Raw genomic sequence first — 18,766 nt, 5'->3', positions numbered from 1 at the left:
TTAGGGAGGGGTGCCTTCAGATCTACTTGCCATCTTCCTACTAAGATTTTATTTCATTTTATGTTTTCTTTCAATCATTTCATTATTTTAAAATAGTTACTAACTCTATAAATAATTGTTATTACAAGTACCAATTTGGATGTGTATAGTCATCATTTTATTCTACAAGAGGTTTACTAAGCTTACCACTAGTATTTATTGAGAAAATAAAGGTTAATCTTTATAGAGAAAACACCCAAGAGGGAAGGTGAATTGGGTTTTAAAAAATAATTTTCAAAACATAATAAATTCAAGTAAAATAAGCACAAACATAAATAAATAAAATTAGAGAAAGTAAACTCATATTTTATAACGGTTCAACACTTTCTTACCTACGTCCATTCTCCTTAAACTTTTAACCGAGTGAGGGTTCCACTATATTTGAAGTTTCAACCAAGTTTCTAATCACCTTTACACTTGGAATCCAGCTTCAATAGGCTATTATACAATCTTTTAAAGTCTTTATTCACTTGAAAGTTCTAACACTCAAATAACAAAGTTTGAATATCTCAACAAAAATTCAAATACAATTTAAATGTTAGGAAGAATCGCAAAAATGCACTAAGGAATATGTAAATGAATATTTAATGCACTAAGAAAAAAATAAGAGCTTTTGACGCAAGAACAAATAGGTAGACAAGTAAATGCATGTGTTTTCTTACTTATAAATGAAGTGGAGATCTCAATTTATAGGTTTCTAGGCTCGGGAGCCAAAAATTCTAAAAAACAGCCTTGATTAGTCGAGTTAGGGATCAACCAGTTGACTAGCCGTTGGACAATAAATGTGTGGCAGGTGACCATTAGTCCTCGACCAGACTTTAACCAGTCCTCGATCAAGAAGGCATATCATTCGACTGGGAATGCAAGGCTATTGGAAGAGAGAAAATACTTTTTTCATCTCTGGACCGAACCTCAATTGAGAAGGTGTAATCGATCAACCGGTACCCTAGTCGGTTGATCCAGTTGGCCAATGTCTCGATTGGTTCATCATTTTTTGCCCGAAAACCTATCTTTTTTTGTTTTTTTTTTTCTAACACTTAAGCAAAGTCTTTAGGTGAATTAATATGTCAATTTTGAAACAATTTACCTAAGGTTCATTTGATAAAACTCGAGTTTTGATGGAAATGTAACTTTAATACATAAACCGAGTTTTTAAAGATACATGAAAAGATATGAAAATCCTAAGTGCACTCATGCATTCATCTTACATATGTTTCCAATGATTAAAGGTATTCCAAATGTCTTAATCTTGCATTCATTAGGTCATTTGATAAATTTCCAAACTAATACCTAAAATTCTTTATAATTCAAATTAATTAGTCACTTAACCATAATTTGTTATCATCAAGAAGCGATTGGGAAAACTCTTAGGCTAACACTTATCATCTTATATCACACTCGTATTAATTAAGGAGAACTAGCTAATAGTTCATATATGTAGTCGCTACTTGGATTAACAACAATCCAAATTTGTCATTTCGAATCTTTAGGAAAAAATGCATACACCTACTCCAACAAATTGAATCAATATGACAATTTGAGAGATTAAAGCAATGAAATGATTTTACATAATGAAAATTCAAAGCTTTTGTGATATAAACAAATTAAAAAAATTGTACAATTTTGATTATCATCATAGTAGTACACCATGTAGTGTATAAAGAGTTGGTCACGTATATTGAAGGAGTTACACTAATAACACTTGGATTTATGGCATACTCCATTTAATTGGAAAGATGAACATCATTCACTTGGATTTTTTTTTCATAAAAAATATAAGTCAAATTTCTCTTGTAGCTAAAAATGAAGGTTATGTCATGTATTCGATTAGCATTATCTTAATTTTATTGTAATATATACTTAAATTAATCATTCTCTATCTTCTCAAAAAACTGACAAAATAAATTTTCACAAAAATCAAAACCAAGAAAAAGACAAACCACACTTTTATGAAAATCAAAATCAATGAAAATGATTTTCAATGGTCATAACCAACCATAATATCGGAGTTATGATATCTTAGTCGCTATCTTCTCTGACAATAAATTTGTAGCATTGTTACATTTATCAATTTTATAAGGCTTACATTCTATGTCACTCTACAAAATGGCTATTTCAAGTAGTACAATTGAAAATTAATTTTATTATTGTTATTATTATTGGCATATTGGCTTTATTTGAGGAGATGGAAGGAATTCAAACAAAGGTAATGGAATCATTCCATTTCACTGGTAGATATTTCAAAAGAAAAGTCCAAAACAAGATTCTTGACTAGGGTTTATTATTTCCAAGTAGAATAAGATAATTTGCGATATTACTTCAACATTATCAGTATGAAACCCACTAATTCCCCCACAATTTTGACTTTGACATTCAAAAGATATGGTCAAATTCATGTTAGAAACAAGATTTCTAATTTCACATAGTTGATTGTAGGATTACTAATTAGCAAACTTCAATAGTACATTGACTAAAGCTTTAATCATTTGATATTATCTTAAAATTTTGATAAAACTTTTCCAACTTTCCATTGACCCAAAACCCAAAAAGGGGGGAAAAAACCTCTAGGTTTGAATAATAATGAAAAAGTAAGTGGTTATTTTGAAAATTTTATGAAGAAAAGTCCACATCCCTACCCAACTATTAGAGAAATGTAATAATATTAAACTACTAATTCTATAAGTGAATGGCTTAATTGATTAAAAAAAATTAAATAAATATTTTCATATTCCAAGAATTGAAAATAATGGAAACGTTCGCTTTTAAGTCGTTGATATTTATAATATTTTAAAAATGATATTTATATTATATTGAAAGGATAACAATAATTAGAGACGTCACATATATATCATTGTTTTATGTCTAGTATTTTATAACTTTGTCTTTTATACGTGATTTTATTGCTTTTAACCATTATCACCTACTTTTGTTAGACCAATCACAACACCAAGGAATAAATAAGTTAAAGTCTTGAATCCATCATATTGGTATAGACAAACCAATCGCAAATGGACTAACTACAGTTAACTCAACAACAATTTAAATATTAAATTATCGAAGGCCCTCTTGATCCTTTGGAGGGTGGAGGTGGAGGAATTTATTCTTATTAAAATCCTAAATAATCTTGTGTTTTATGCTAATTATCTCAGTCTCTTGAAATAGTTGATAACTTGATCATTTAAGTGAACCAGTTGGACAAACTGTCCAATACCTTATTGTAGGTTCAATTCAAATACATGTGATCACCACTTTATTGAACGAGGGATTCGTTAATCTATCTACTCATATGCCCATCTTTTAGTCTTAAACCTATTGGAAAAACATCAAGAAAAAAATTATCAACACTTGAAAAGTAATAAGACTGTTATTTCATATCATCTAATAATCTAACATGGAATATGGTTCTTAATTAAACAAAAACATATTGTCAATTTTTTGATAAACCATATCACACGAGGGATTCGTTAGCCTATCTATTCATGCTCATCTCTTAGTCTTAAACCCATTGGAAAAACACCAAAAAATAAAAAAAAAGTGATTAACACTTGAAAAGTAACAAGACCATTATTTCATACCGTCCAATAATCTAACATGAATATGGTTTTTAATTGAAGTAAAACACATTGTCAATTTTTTAATAAATTGAGGAGAATTGTCAAATAGTTCAAATACGTAGTCGCTATTATGATCAATGACAATCCAAAATTGTCATTCACAATCTTAAAAACAAACAAACACACGACTCCATCAAGTTGTAACAATTTAAGAGATAAGGGAAATGTTAGAAAAAATAGGTTAATCCAATCTATGGTAATCACCCTAGAGAGGGGGGGAGGGGGGATAGGCTGATGGTCTCTTTTTGCAAATTTAAACTATGTGAATGTAAGAAACAAATATATGCAAATATATAATAAAATAATATAAAGACAATTGCATATAAAGTAAAAAAGTAGGAAAGAAATAATACAAAAATAAGATTTTATAGTGGTTCGACACAACTTGGCTTACATCCACTATCCTCTAGCTTCAATTCCAAGCTTGAGGTTCCACTTATTCAAGGCTTCCAAATCGAGCCTTCAAGTAATATAACTGGATTATGGTTCCAATCTACCTTCTTGAACTTTTGGCTTCAAGCACCCTTTACAATCCTCAAGAGATACCTCACTATTGAACAACCTCTCAAGTGATACCCCACACTTTAGAATCTTCCTCTCAAAGTAATACAAATAATTAATCTCACAAAATCTTAGTACAAAAACTTTAAGCTCAAATGATATAAGAAAACTATGATTGAATGATGCACTAAAGATATGCAAGTTTTAGAACAATGGTGCACTAAAAAACACTATTCTAAAGCTCAAATATATTCAAGAAAGGTTTTAGGAAGGTTGAGTTCTTCAATAATGAAGATTTAGAGCTTTTTTATAGAGAAAAAAAACCAAACTAGCCGTTGAGGGTTCGACCGGTCGAGCTGGAGGTCTACTGGTTGACTAGCCATTAACATTTAATGCTTGACAGGTGATCGTTGGACCTTAATCAGACTTCAACTGGTTGAGGTGTGGGTCGACCGGTTCCTCATTCGATTGAACAACCATTCTAGAAGAGAGAGAAGATTTTTTGCACCCCTCGACCGGTTGAGCTGACGGTCAATCAATTACTGTTCACACCATTGACCAGTTGAACTGAGGGTCGACATGTTCCTAGACCGATTGAGTTGGGGGTCGACCGGTTCCTCATCAGGTTCAACCGATTGAGCCGTTTTTGACTTAATAGCTAACTTTTTCAACTTAAAACCTTTTAAATAAGTTTGAAAAACATTTGACACAAAGTTTTAGTTGAAAACATGAAATCATCCAATTTTAAAATATTTAAAACAAAATAACTCTTGGATGATTTTAGTGCATAAGTAAAGAATGTAATGTATGAAAATCCTAGTACACCAACAACCTTACAAATAGATCTTATGAAACTTGGGTTTTTGAAAAACATTTCTCTTTGAGGTGGTCTTCTTCTTTATGATTTCTTTTTAACTTGATTTGTCTTTGTGATTACTACTTTGGAAATTGTCTTGCCTAATCACACTTAAAATATAATCATTAGTTCTAAACCTTGTTTTGTTATCATCAAAATCAAGATTAACCAAACCTTGGTTTCACGGGAAATAAAATAATCTTAAATAATTAAAAATCAAAGCCTTTATAGTAAAACCAAATTAAATAAATTACATGATTTTGGTTATTGGCATCGTAGTAACCTAGTTGCCAAGTAAAAAATTGGCCACCTTTGTTGAAGGAGTCGTCATCATCATAACACATGGTATTTATGAATATAAAGAAAAGTATATTCATTTAATTGATAGAACAAAGAAGAAGATTTGTGGGAAATTTTCTCATATAGCTACAAATTTGGAATTATGTCATCTTTTTTTTATTAAGTCAACCCTAAATTCATTATAAGAAATATTCTTAACTTGATGACTTGCAATAGTATTTGGACATTATTCAATATGAAACCCATTGATTCCTTTGGACTTTTTACATTCAAAAGGATTGAATGGCTAAATTCATAGTAAAAAACAAGTTTTCTTATTTCCTTTAGTCATTTTGTGTTTTTTTAACTATCAAAATTGGTAAAATTCTCAAGCTTTCCGTTGACACCCTCCGAAAAAACTCTAGATTTGAATGATGATGAAAAAATTGAGTCTTTTTTCAAAAGATTTCTTAAAATCATTATTTATTGAGAGAAAAGTTAACAAATCAATTATCATTTATCTATAAAAAAGTCAACATGGCAATTAAATGTAGCATTGCAGGAATAATGGATGGCTTATTTGACCAAATAGAAAGATACTTAATAACTATTTTCATAGTTGAATAAGGAAAATAATCAACATGTTCATATATAATTAAATAGTTGATATTTATAATATTTTTAAAACTATTATTTTTACTTCCCTTTTGCTTTTCAAAACAAAAAATAGTTCAAGTTAATTTTACTTACATATGTTGTATTTATATTTAACCCTCATTGATTTTAAATTTTGTAGATTAACACTTTTATAAATTATATCATTTACAAAATTTATTTTAAAGAAATTTTAGATAGTTGTTTTAATAATTCTCTAAAAATTAAGTTTAATAATGAAATTTAAAACTATCATAATTTTGATGTAAGCGGGGTAATCAACCCATAATAATCATCGTTTCAATTAGTAAATAAGACTTTAAACCATGAAAAAAATAAGAGTTCGTTCGTCAGTAATTCTAAAAAGTGTTTTAATCTAAAAAATGTTTTTTTTTAAAAAAAAATTAGACATTTGACAAAATTAAGAAAACACTTTTAAAAATATAAAAAAATATTTATAGTGTTGAAAAATCACTTGTAGTGTTTTCTAAATAAAAAAAAAGACACATGATGGATTATTCTTCCAAAAAAAAAACACTTTCACTTAAAACATTTTAAGTAGAAGCACTTTCAACACGTTCTAAGAGTACATTTCACAAAATTTTTATTCAAAGTGTTTCCAATAAAAATATTTTATCTATAAGTGTTTTTAGGATAATCACCTATAAAGTGTTTATTTAAAAAACACTAGAAGTAATTTTTTTAGATTTTAAAAAGAGTTTTATAAATTTTTTCCAAATACCTAATTTTTTTCAAAAATACTTTTTAAACTAAGAGGGTGTTTGTTTGTTTGTTTTTTTTTTTTTTTTACTAAAATCAATTTGTTTTCAAATTTTAAGTTATTTGTTTTTCTACTTTTTTTATTACTTATTATAAATTTTTTGCTATATAGAAAAAGTCAAAATATTTGGCTTTTTCTAAATGGAAAAAGTAACATATTGATTTTTCTTTACTTTTTAATACTTAATATAAATAAAATACTAAAAAAAACAAATGACATAATACTTAATACTATTAAATATTAAATTTCTATTTAAAATTAAGAAAAACAACAAACCCCACCTAAGAGTACTTCTTAATATCACTGTCAAATGCACTCAAAGTATGTTTGACTGTGATTCTAAAAAAAATTTCTAATATTTTTAACACTTAAGTAATAAAAATTTTAAAGTATTAAAAATGTTAGAGACGTTTTTTAAAATCATTGTCAAACATGTTTTAATAGTTATTTTGATAGTGATTTTGGGAAGTATTTTTATCATTGAAAAATATATTCAAAATAAATTAGAGTGTTTTCTAAAGAAACATTTGATAGATATTTCTCTTAAAAACACTTTTAAAAAAACGACTTTTATTATAAATACTTCAAATAAAAATATTTTCAAATGCACTTTAAGTGGATAATGTAAAAAAAATATTTATCATTGTAAGTTAATCCTTTTAAGGAAAAAAGAAAAAGAAAAAGAAAATAAAATTAAATGCATCAAAACTCATATAGAAGAAGTAGAAAAATAATAAATAGGAAACGTTAAAGTTTTTGTGCAGTGGATAGTAACAAACATTTGGAATAACTGATTCCGCACTAATTTAATGAAAAATCACAGTTGCTAATTATGAACTATGAGTAATTACAACGATTTAATGCCAAACTAGAAGAATAAGGACAAAAATTCTAATATGGTAAGAGAAGAAAATTGATAAAATACGGTAGGTAAGCTTAAACTTGAGGCGCTGATGAAGGATATATGATGTATGCATTTGACAAAGGCTATTACGAGTCAAAGCTTTGTTTGATTGTCAACAAAGTCATTATAAGTTTAAACCCTTTCTTTTTTTTAAATTTATTTATTTATTTATAATATATTTCTTCTAATTTTTTAGAGATGAAATGCAAGTAGGATTGGGGTTATCTATCTTATTATTTTGTCTATTGATTTTTAAATAGACCAAATGGTAAAGGATAGTTTTCAAAAAACAGTTTTTAAAAAATAATTATTAAACAATGCCTAAGTGTTTTTTCAAAAAATATTATAAATAATTTTTAAATTTTTTAGAAGTATATTCTAAATTTATATATATATATATATATATATATATATATATATATATATATATATATATATATATATATATTTCTAAAAGCACCCATTAATTATGTTTAAAGCGTTTTTTTATAAATATTGTCAAACAAATTGTTAGTAAACGTGTAGAAATAAAAGGAAGTTGATTAAATATTAAAAAAAAAAAACAAAATAAGTAATTAAATATATGAAATAAGTTTAATCAACAAGTAAGGGTGAAAAGAAGAAAATCAATCCATCAAATCCCATTTTAGTGAGTGGAACCATGCATTAAAATTGCCCAACAATTTGAATATGACAATGCGTTGAACACGTGACGGCCTTGACTTTATGTTGACCACTAGGATGTATTTAATAGACATGTGATGTTATAAGATATATTATTATTATTATTATTTATTATGTATATATCGCCACATTAATAATAATAATATTATATATAAAATAGAATATTCTAATATCTTTATAATTAATATATTATTATAAATTAATTTATAATACAAAAATTGTTGGAGTTGGGTGGTTTTTTTTATTTTAATGTGGTTCAATTCACAACTTGGAACAAAAAATTAAACCGTGAAATAACTACTTTTTGAATTTTGAGCATTTGAAATATGTAATTTGATGTTTTTATACAAAAACATATCTATTTCTAATAATCTATAATATAATAAATATACAAAATGGTAATTATAGACAATATTTAATTATATATTCTTTTATATCATGAGTCTCATAATATGATTTTTTTTTTGCTTTTAATTTTTTAAAATTCAATCTTTATTTTTATTAATAAAATTGTACAAATATCCATTTTTATTTTATTTTATTTTTTGAACTCAATTTTCGAAAAAAAATGAAAGTAGAAAAATATATCCCAAAGCATCTCTCATCATATTGGATCGACGAAAGTGGAAATTTTCAGTATTGTGTGTCAAGATCAAATTTTCTCAAAGACATTTTGAAGTATAGAATTTGGGAATTTATGCAAAGGTAATTTCAATAGAATTTGAGAAAACTAGCCTGCCACTAAATTGAGGTATAACTTTCCAACTCTGCAGATGATTTATGGATTGTTTGCAACATTTTTTAAAATTTTTTTTTTGTTTATTTTCAAAAAATTTAAAACAATTTTCTTTTTGTAAAATAGTTCTAAATTAAAGTTTTCAGTTAATTAAAGGAAAAAAAAATTATTTGAGAATTCAAATAAAAAATAAAATTTAAAATTATTCTCTATGGATGTAATGTACACTTGAATAAAATTTAAAAATTCTCAAAATATTCTCAATATTTTTAATTATTTCTCAAAATATTCTTAAAAAAATCATAAAAACATCTCAAATTTATTTTAAAATGACTATATCCCTTTTAAATAAATTCATAAAAACTATTTTTAATAAAAAATTTATCACTTATCAAATAATTATTATCAAATTAAGAATGTGTTTGATAATGATTTTAAAAGACGTTTTTAACCTTATTAATATTTGAATGATACAAATTTTTAAGTGTTAAAAAAATTAAAAATACTTTCTAAAATCATTGTTAACGGACTTTAATATGAACATAAATTCTAAATTCTAATACATACAGGACCCATGTCTATCCACAAATGTGTAGAACCACAAATTTTTGTCAACCCACATGAATATGCCCAACAATTAAAGGATACAAATACATTATACATAAAAATAGAAAAGAAGAAATAGTCAATTTAGAGTGTTGAGACAACCCGCCAAGACCTCCATTTTGATTGAGCAGTTGCAGTGGGCCTAAATCTAGAAACTTAAATGGACTCCAAAAGAGGCATAAAAGTCCAATCTTTCACAAGTAAGTTCATAGCTCTCAATAAGTCGGTTTAGACCACCTACACTACCCAAAAAATCAGTTATTTCTGGCTTAAAAGACTCTGTCTTTGGCCTCCTAATTTGACCACACCAAAGGAAAAAGGAGAAAAGAGTTGGCTTCTGACCCAGCTAGCAACCATGTAATTTTTGGAGGAATTTCGCAACCCTTTTCTAGATTTTTGGGTAATTTTCGCGCTAAATAATTGTCGTACATGGAACTCTTATGTCTTTATCCTAACCCTTTTTCACTTGAGTCAGTGCTTCTTTAAAAAATCAAATAAAACCATTTTTTGTCATGAGTAGGAACAAATTACATCCTATAAAGGGTTGAAGCAAAATTGTTATCATAGGGACAAGCAAACTAATTGAAAGGTCAAAGCGAAGAAAGTTTCTGTAATGGGAATGAGAAAATTTACTACATTCTTATATTAGGGTTGAAGCAAAAAGTATCAAAAGAATTACCAAAAGCTTGAAAACGTGACGTATAATTAATCTGAAGAGCTTTAATCAAGTTGAATTAGCAATTATCTTAAAAGTAAAAATTGTTAGGATACATCTAAAATTTGATGAAATATTATGAAACTTTAATAACGAGACTCACATGTTTCTTTTCTATATTTCAAATAATAACGAGACTTACATGTTTCTTTTCTATATTCCAAGTAATAGTAAACTTCAATAATGAGACTCACATGTTTCTTTATATTTCTAGTAGCAGCAAACTACGATTTGAGGATGAACATTTTTTTTAGCCCATTTGGGTGACTTTGCTTTGCCTTAATCTGCAACTAGTTCAAACATATGTGTTATCTCATTCAAAGAAAAATCAACATTTGCCCATTAAAGTGCACATTCTATATGAACTGTTCCTATGCATTGGACTTTATTGTAGTATGTGACTCATATTTGAGCGAAAGATATATGGAGAAAAATGGGCAAATGTCGGAATGAAGTAGAGTGATAACATTTGTCATTCAAGCTTGTATTTCTATTATTATGGGTGAACGATAGGTTCAGGGTGCCCCTGCGGTACGGTTGAAGAGTATTTTTAAAATTTCATTACTAAAGGGTTAGTATAAATACTTTTTTTATATAATCTTAATTTTAATATCGTGAAAATCATCTTCTTTGTTCCCGTGGACATAGACAATTAGTCGAACTACGTTAATTCTGCATGTTTTTCTTTCTTGTTTTTCTATTATTTTCACCATAAATCGTTGCACGAATTATAACAGACTTTTCTTGGTTCCAAGTGTAAAATACATTATCTTCTTGGCACCCACTTGCCTTACCTGAAATTTTTCAACTCTATATGAAAAGTATAACAAAGAATTTTCCAAAGTCCTTGATAATTGCTTAGCACACAAGCCAATTGCTTCACAGTCTCCCACGGTATAACTTCATTTTCATCTATATAAAGGGTGCAGCTTCACAACTTTTTCAAGCAAATTAATCTCTCTACATCCTTAGGAAAAAAAACTAAGTAAGATGTCTTCATCTCAGTTGCTAGCAGCAGCTCTCTTCTTAGCAGCTGTTCTTGGAGGTTCTAATGCTCAGCTCAGCGCGACGTTCTACGATACCTCGTGCCCAAATATATCTAGTATTGTGCAGGGTATCATTGAGCAGGCTCAGAACAGCGATGTTCGAATTAATGCCAAGCTGATTCGCCTCCATTTCCATGATTGTTTTGTCGATGTAATCTTATTCTTCAGCCTCTTTAACTTACATGTGTCCATGTAAATATTATATATTTATTTTATATCATATAGGTTTTTACAGTTTTAAAATATGCTTCATATATATATATATATATGTTTTCACGGTTTTAAAACATATTTCATATCCACATTGAGGTTGTCGGCTCTAATATCATTTTCAATGACCTATTTTTTTTTTATATCGATATTGTCCCCTTTGTATCCAATAGACCCTTGTAACTTTAAAAATACGAATACATGATTAAAAAAAAGCATTTAAATATAATGGATAAGATAAAAACACCCGAGTCTTTACTTCTTTTTAAGTATTACTCAACTTGATATGCATGATAAGTAACCATTCTATCAACAATAAGCAGGGATGCGATGGATCGATTTTGCTGGACAATGCAGATGGTATAGCGAGCGAGAAAGACGCGAGCCCTAATATAAACTCAGTAGACGGATTCTCAGTAGTCGACGACATCAAAACCGCACTGGAGAATGTCTGCCCAGGCGTCGTCTCCTGCGCTGATATTCTGGCCATTGCATCCCAAATTTCGGTTTCCTTGGTATATATACATATGTTTTCTATCATATTTTCCACCATTATATGATGACTTGTATGTGTTTGATAAGAAAACAAGTTCCTAATATGTGCTGAGTGAATGAAAATTTTGCAGGCAGGAGGTCCAACATGGCAGGTCTTATTCGGTAGAAGGGATAGTACGACAGCTTACCAAGCTGGGGCTAATAGCGATATCCCAACCCCACTTGAAACCCTTGAACAAATCACACAGAAGTTTACCAATAAGGGACTTGACTCCACTGATTTAGTCGCATTATCCGGTAAAACTTAGCTAGTTTTCTAAAAGTTTTAGCTGATAAATAGTGTGCAACTTTGAACAGGTTGACCTAACCTAACTCGTATCCAATTTGATGTTTGGACTAGATAATCATTTTCAATATTCAGGATTAATATTACGCTATTTTTTTCAAACCAAGCTTAATTTGAGTTAGACTTGGGACATGTTTTGGATAGTCCAAGAGGCTAACCCAAAACCAATTTAATATTTTATAATATTTATTATATATATTATCATTTATAATAATAATTCATTCTCTTTTAAAATTTTTAAGAATAAGTATCAAAATATATTATATCATATACTTTTTCATTTTTTTCATGAAGATATATAAATTTATTTTTATTATTTGTTGTTATCTTAAAATTTTATTCTATTTACTAATTAAATTTAGAAATAAGTTTTTTTTTAAAATAATGTACATAGATTTGTAATCATGTATCTCGAACAAATCTGAGTCTAATTTGACCAATCCGAACAGAGATAAATGAGGTTGGATTGGATTGGGTTAAGCTCCGAATAGTTGTTTCTTAATTTAGGTTTGACTCGGGTTAACCATCGAGCCCACCAATATATCATTCCAAGTTGCAGCTTTTCCAAAAGTAATATACAACAATGTAGATAATCATAAAACCGGGTAATGCTCAGAACTTGCTAAATTTGCTTGCATGATACCGTAGGTGCACATACATTTGGGCGCGCCCAATGCAGAACTTTCAGCCATCGCCTTTACGACTTTAACAACTCAAGCAGTCCTGATCCGACCATCGACGCAACATACCTGCAGACCCTTCAAGGAACGTGCCCTCAAGACGGAGATGGAACCGTTGTGGCGAATCTCGACCCCTCGACTCCAAATGGCTTTGACAATGACTACTTTACAAACCTTCAAAACAACCGAGGGCTTCTGCAGACTGATCAAGAGCTGTTTTCAACTACTGGGGCTGACACCATTGCCATTGTAAACCAGTTTGCCAGCAGCCAGAGTGAGTTCTTTGATGCCTTTGCTCAGTCCATGATAAATATGGGGAATATAAGCCCTTTGACGGGGAGCAATGGGGAGATTAGAGCTGATTGCAAAAGGGTCAATGCATGAAGCGTTAGCATTAATTAGTCATCTTTTAGGATGTTTTCAGTTTGTTTTGAGATAATTTGTTTTTGTCGTTTTGAGACTTTGTAGGGGTTTGTGGATTTTGGTATTGTTTGTGATGGGAAAAAAGTTCATGCAAATTCATGAAAGTGTATTGAACTTCACATATTTGTGGAGAAGAAATAAAGAATGAGAATGGTCTGTTGGAATTTTTATGTGTGGACTTACATAATCGATTTAATAATGTCATAAATCAGTGTTATTTATTTTTGCATTGTGGTCCATAATGGGACTGGACACAAATTGTTACTTGATTTTTTATGGGCTCACCCTAATTCACTTGACTGGCCCATTAAGTCAAGTCGTCCAATTAAAGTGTGTAATGTGCAATATATATATATATATATATATATATATATATATATATATATATATATTGTATATATGTATTTTTTGTATATATATATATATATATAGAGGTGTGTGTGCTTTTGGAGGTGGACCACTCTCTTTTTGTTCTCTTTGAAGAACACTCCCGGTCACACACGCACACACTCCACTTTGGACTGAATTTTGGGGATTAAAGGGAAGAGCTCATTGATCGTTCATCCTCGGAGCATCATGCACCCGGAAAGCAGATTATTGGACATCAAAGATAGCAGAAATGGCTTCCCAAAGCACGAACCAAGGTAACGGAAGAATTTTGCTATTAAATGCATGCTTAATTGTCAACATGTGATCCTATGCAATTTAAATTCTCATCAATTGGTATCAGAGCATGCATGATTGACATTTGAGCTGCAATTTTGGGTTAATTTTTGGGTTTCCCGTTTCCTGTGGAGGAAGCCATTTTTTTGGAATTTTATTTCTCGTTTGATGTTGATTCTCTGTTTTCAAGCCCGATTGTTGTTTGAAACTTGTAGAGAATGTTGTTTGGAGCAAAACCCATCAAATTTTGTGATTTTTGGAGCTCATTTGATGATATTTCGAAAATTAGGGCTTGTTTGGTTCTTGCTATTATGCGGTTTTTTGTGCAATTTTTGGGTTTGGATTGAAGAATTGATGTTTTAGGATGGAAATCTATGTATTTTTGACGAAAAATGCGTGAAATTTTGGGCGGAAAAATTTTTTTTTTTCTTCTCCAGAACCAGGCCGTGCTCAGCTGGAGGAGAAAGATGAACAGTGACGTGATGACGTCATCATGACGTCATAAAAAAAAAAAAAAAACAAAATTTTTTTTTTTTTTTTTGTTTGTTGCCTTGGTATTCTTGGATTGATTGTGCATATGCTAGAATTTTTTATGCATTTGTTAAATTTGACTTTATTGGGACAATTATTATTATTATTGTTCTTTATGGTATAATTTTTTCTTATATCAATAATGTTGTCCTATGTCAATTTTGTTAAATATTTCAATTTATTGAGGCAATGAAGCACACTTGTGTGATTGCCTATCGCAATTCCAAGTGTGTCAAATTGTGAAAATTGAATATTTTATTTTATTCATGACAATTGTGAACATATGTGTGATTGCCTATCGTGATCCTATATGTGTCAAATTGTCCTTGTTGAGATAATTTAACTCCCACATTTAATCGTTTTATTATTGTGATTACTAAGATCCATACGGGTATTGTGATTGTCCTATCGATGATTATAATATTTGGTAGGATGCTTGGATTGGTGAAGGAAATTAATTTTATATTATGAATCGTACTAATTTTCTTTGCCATTTCGGTAATAAAATTAGTGCATCTTGGTTGTGATATTTAATTAGTTGTCCTTACCGCCGTGGAATTTTTTAAAAATTCCAAGCTATTGCTAAATTGAGAAATTATGGAAATTAGCAAATGCATGATATTGTAATAACATGCATACTGTTGAATTTTGCTATTTTCCAGCTACAAGCAATCCTGGTATTACTCTGCAATTGTCTGCCATCAAACCTCTTACTGGAATAATTTTGAGGAATGTTTTGAGTCTTTCAATGTGCATATGGCTATGCGCATTTTGGACTGAGCTTTGAGAGTTGATAAGCCAAGTAAATTTGAGTTCTTCCATATTGTGGCACAAACGCCTAGGTCATATTTCTAGGCAATTATTAGAGAGATTGGTTAGAGATGGTGAGGTGCATGTTGTCCAATTCCTCCTTACTAGAATTTCTGTGGGGTGAAGCCTTAAGGACTGCGGCATATATTTTGAATCAAGTGCCCAGTAAGTCTGTGCTTAAGACACCTTATGAGCTATGCGCAGCGGAAGCGTGGTCAGGCCTTATAACCCACAGTCAAAGAAACTTGATCCTAAAACCATCAGTGGTTCCTTTGTTGGATATTGCATTGGATCAAGGGGTTCCAGATTCTATTGTCCATCTCATACCACCAGGATCATTGAGTTAGACAGGGTTGTATATTTTGAAGATGTGAGCTCTGTTGATGAGAGATCTAGTGGTATCTGAAGTTTGATAGTATTATCACCCAAAATGGCTTTAAAGAAAATACAGTTGACAGATGCATATATTTGAGGGTCAGTGGGAGTAGTTACATATTTCTTGTTTTATATGTTGATGATATACTACTCGCATCAAATGATCCTGACTTGTTGATTGAGACAAAGCACATGTTGTCAACCCATTTTGACATGAAGGATCTTGATGAGGCTTCTTATGTCTTGGGCATAAAGATTCTTCGTGATAGGGCTAATGGAGTGCTTAAATTGTCTCAAAGAGCCTATATTGAAAGGATATTGAAGAGGTTCAATATGCACAACTGTAAATCTTCTAAAGCGCCAATTGTGAAGGGTGATAAATTTTCAAAGGCTCAGTGTCCTCAAAATGATGATGAGAGAGAGGAAATGAAGACCATTCCTTATTCATCTGTGGTGGGCAGCCTTATGTATGCTCAAGTATGTACACGCCCTGATATTGCTTTTGTTGTGGGCATGTTGGGAAGGTACTTGAGCAATCCTGGGAGTCAACATTGGAAAGCAGCTAAGAAGGTCCTTAGGTATTTGCAAGGAACTAAGGACTTAATGTTGACATATCAGCGCACCAGCTTACTTGATGTAGTTGGGTTTTGTGATGCTGATTTTGTTGGCTGCATAGATGATAAGAAATCCACTACGGGATATATTTTTATGATGGCAGGAGGAGCTGTATCTTGGAAAAGTGTCAAGCAGACACTTACAGCATCCTCAACTATGGAGGCAGAGTATGTGGCATGTTATGAGGCTTGTTGTCATGCTATGTGGTTGCGGAATTTTGTTTCAGATTTAGGAGTTGTTGACTCCATTTCTAGACCGCTGAAATTATTTTGTGATAATTCCGCAGCTGTTGCTTTCTCTAAGAACACTAGGAGTATTTCTCGCTCCAAACATATTGATGTAAAGTTCTATTTTGTTAAGGAGAAAGTGGCAGAGTCTCTTATTGATATTGAACACATGTCCACAAAAAGTATGTTGGCGGATCCATTAACAAAAGGCTTACCCATAATTGCGTTTGAGGAACATGTATCTCAAATGGGGTTGTTGGAAGCCTAGGTTGTATTGAGTTAGTGGGAGCCATTTTTTGGTATTGTAATACTATGTTATTGATGAAAGGATTGCTATTATTGTACATTTCCCTATGAATCAAGCAATGAAGCATATATGATTGCTTTTGATTATTTATTTCTGATAAGATTCTATGGGACATTGATTTATGATTATGTGTGTGTTGTAATGTTTGATTATGTAGTCCAAGTGGGAGATTGTTGGAATTTTTATGTGTGGACTTACATAATCGATTTAATAATGTCATAAATCAGTGTTATTTATTTTTGCATTGTGGTCCATAATGGGACTGGACACAAATTGTTGCTTGATTTTTTATGGGCTCACCCTAATTCACTTGACTGGCCCATTAAGTCAAGTCGTCCAATTAAAGTGTGTAATGTGCAATATATATATATATATATATATATATATATATATATATATTGTATATATGTATTTTTTGTATATATATATATATATAGAGGTGTGTGTGCTTTTGGAGGTGGACCACTCTCTTTTTGTTCTCTTTGAAGAACACTCCCGGTCACACACGCACACACTCCACTTTGGACTGAATTTTGGGGATTAAAGGGAAGAGCTCATTGATCGTTCATCCTCGGAGCATCATGCACCCGGAAAGCAGATTATTGGACATCAAAGATAGCAGAAATGGCTTCCCAAAGCACGAACCAAGGTAACGGAAGAATTTTGCTATTAAATGCATGCTTAATTGTCAACATGTGATCCTATGCAATTTAAATTCTCATCATGGTCTCCTTCAAACTCTTTCAATCTTGATCCATACTTGTTACCTATATATGTGGAATGGCAAATAACTCTCATCTCTTAAAAAAGAATAGTGGAATAATTTGAGAACTTTACTCCGGTGGAAATTATTATTTCAAGAATACGCTTAGAAAACCACTTTTTTATTTATTTATTTAAGTTTCCAATCAAAACTTTATTTCCCAAAACAATTGAGAATTGCTTTTAGGTATTGTTTTGAAAAACTGTTTTTGAAAACACTTTCAAACAAACCGTTTTGTCCATAACTACTCCGGAATATTCTATATCCTTTAAAACAACATAAAAAATGTAGTTTGTTTGACTGTGTGATTTAAAAACAGTTTTCTTTTTTTAAAAATAAAATAAAATAAATGTTTTTTAAAATTTCTAAGATTGTTTGGTCATTGTTTTCTGAAAATAATTTTTAAAAATAAAGTGAAATAAAAAACAATTTTTAGAGAACAAGTATAAGTTATTTTTAGCAATTTTTAAAAATAAAAGAAAAACACGAGTCCATTTGATTATGTTTTTAAGTTAAATAATAAAAAATAGTTTTTAAAAATAAGTTTCAAAAAACATAACCAAATAAACTTGTAGTTTCTAACTTTAAAAACTATATTTGGTAAAAAAAAATTAAAAAAAAAAAACAGGATTTGTTGTTAAAATATATTGTTTTAAGAACAAATTTAAATTAATTTTTATAAAGTATTTTAGAAAAAGAATATTTTGATAACTATTTCATTACATATAAGTGCACCATAGCTTAACCAAAAATGAATTGAGACAATTATTTTGCCAAAAATAAATTAAGACAATTATTTTTTATATTTAAGTACCCAAATAATGTCTGGTTTGTTGTCTTTTTTTTTTTTTTTTTATAAATATTATCAAACAAGCCCTTACTAACCAAAACTCTTATTATGAGAAT

General features: G+C 29.8%; 1 protein-coding gene across 1 annotated transcript; it reads left to right on the top strand.

The window, feature by feature from the left end:
* The first annotated feature begins 11,359 nt into the window (after positions 1–11,359).
* On the top strand, positions 11,360–13,587 carry LOC100265513 (lignin-forming anionic peroxidase-like). Its single transcript, XM_002285613.4, has 4 exons — positions 11,360–11,566; positions 11,949–12,140; positions 12,252–12,417; positions 13,115–13,587. The coding sequence occupies exons 1-4, from the start codon at positions 11,360–11,362 to the stop codon at positions 13,528–13,530; spliced, it is 981 nt and encodes a 326-aa protein (XP_002285649.1). The 3' UTR covers positions 13,531–13,587.
* The last annotated feature ends 5,179 nt before the right edge of the window (positions 13,588–18,766 follow it).

This window comes from Vitis vinifera, chromosome 6 (genome assembly GCF_030704535.1).
Source record: "Vitis vinifera cultivar Pinot Noir 40024 chromosome 6, ASM3070453v1".
NCBI classification, from domain to species: domain Eukaryota; kingdom Viridiplantae; phylum Streptophyta; class Magnoliopsida; order Vitales; family Vitaceae; genus Vitis; species Vitis vinifera.
Note: the sequence above shows the minus strand (reverse complement) of the source record. Positions and strands in the feature narration are given on the sequence as shown.

Excerpts from the sequence above, each read along its gene's own strand:
- LOC100265513 (XM_002285613.4), top strand. The coding sequence starts at position 11,360 with ATGTCTTCATCTCAGTTGCTAGCAGCAGCTCTCTTCTTAGCAGCTGTT. Across the intron at positions 12,141-12,251 it reads CCCAAATTTCGGTTTCCTTG|GCAGGAGGTCCAACATGGCA; the intron begins GTATATATACAT and ends AAAATTTTGCAG. Across the intron at positions 12,418-13,114 it reads TGATTTAGTCGCATTATCCG|GTGCACATACATTTGGGCGC; the intron begins GTAAAACTTAGC and ends ATGATACCGTAG.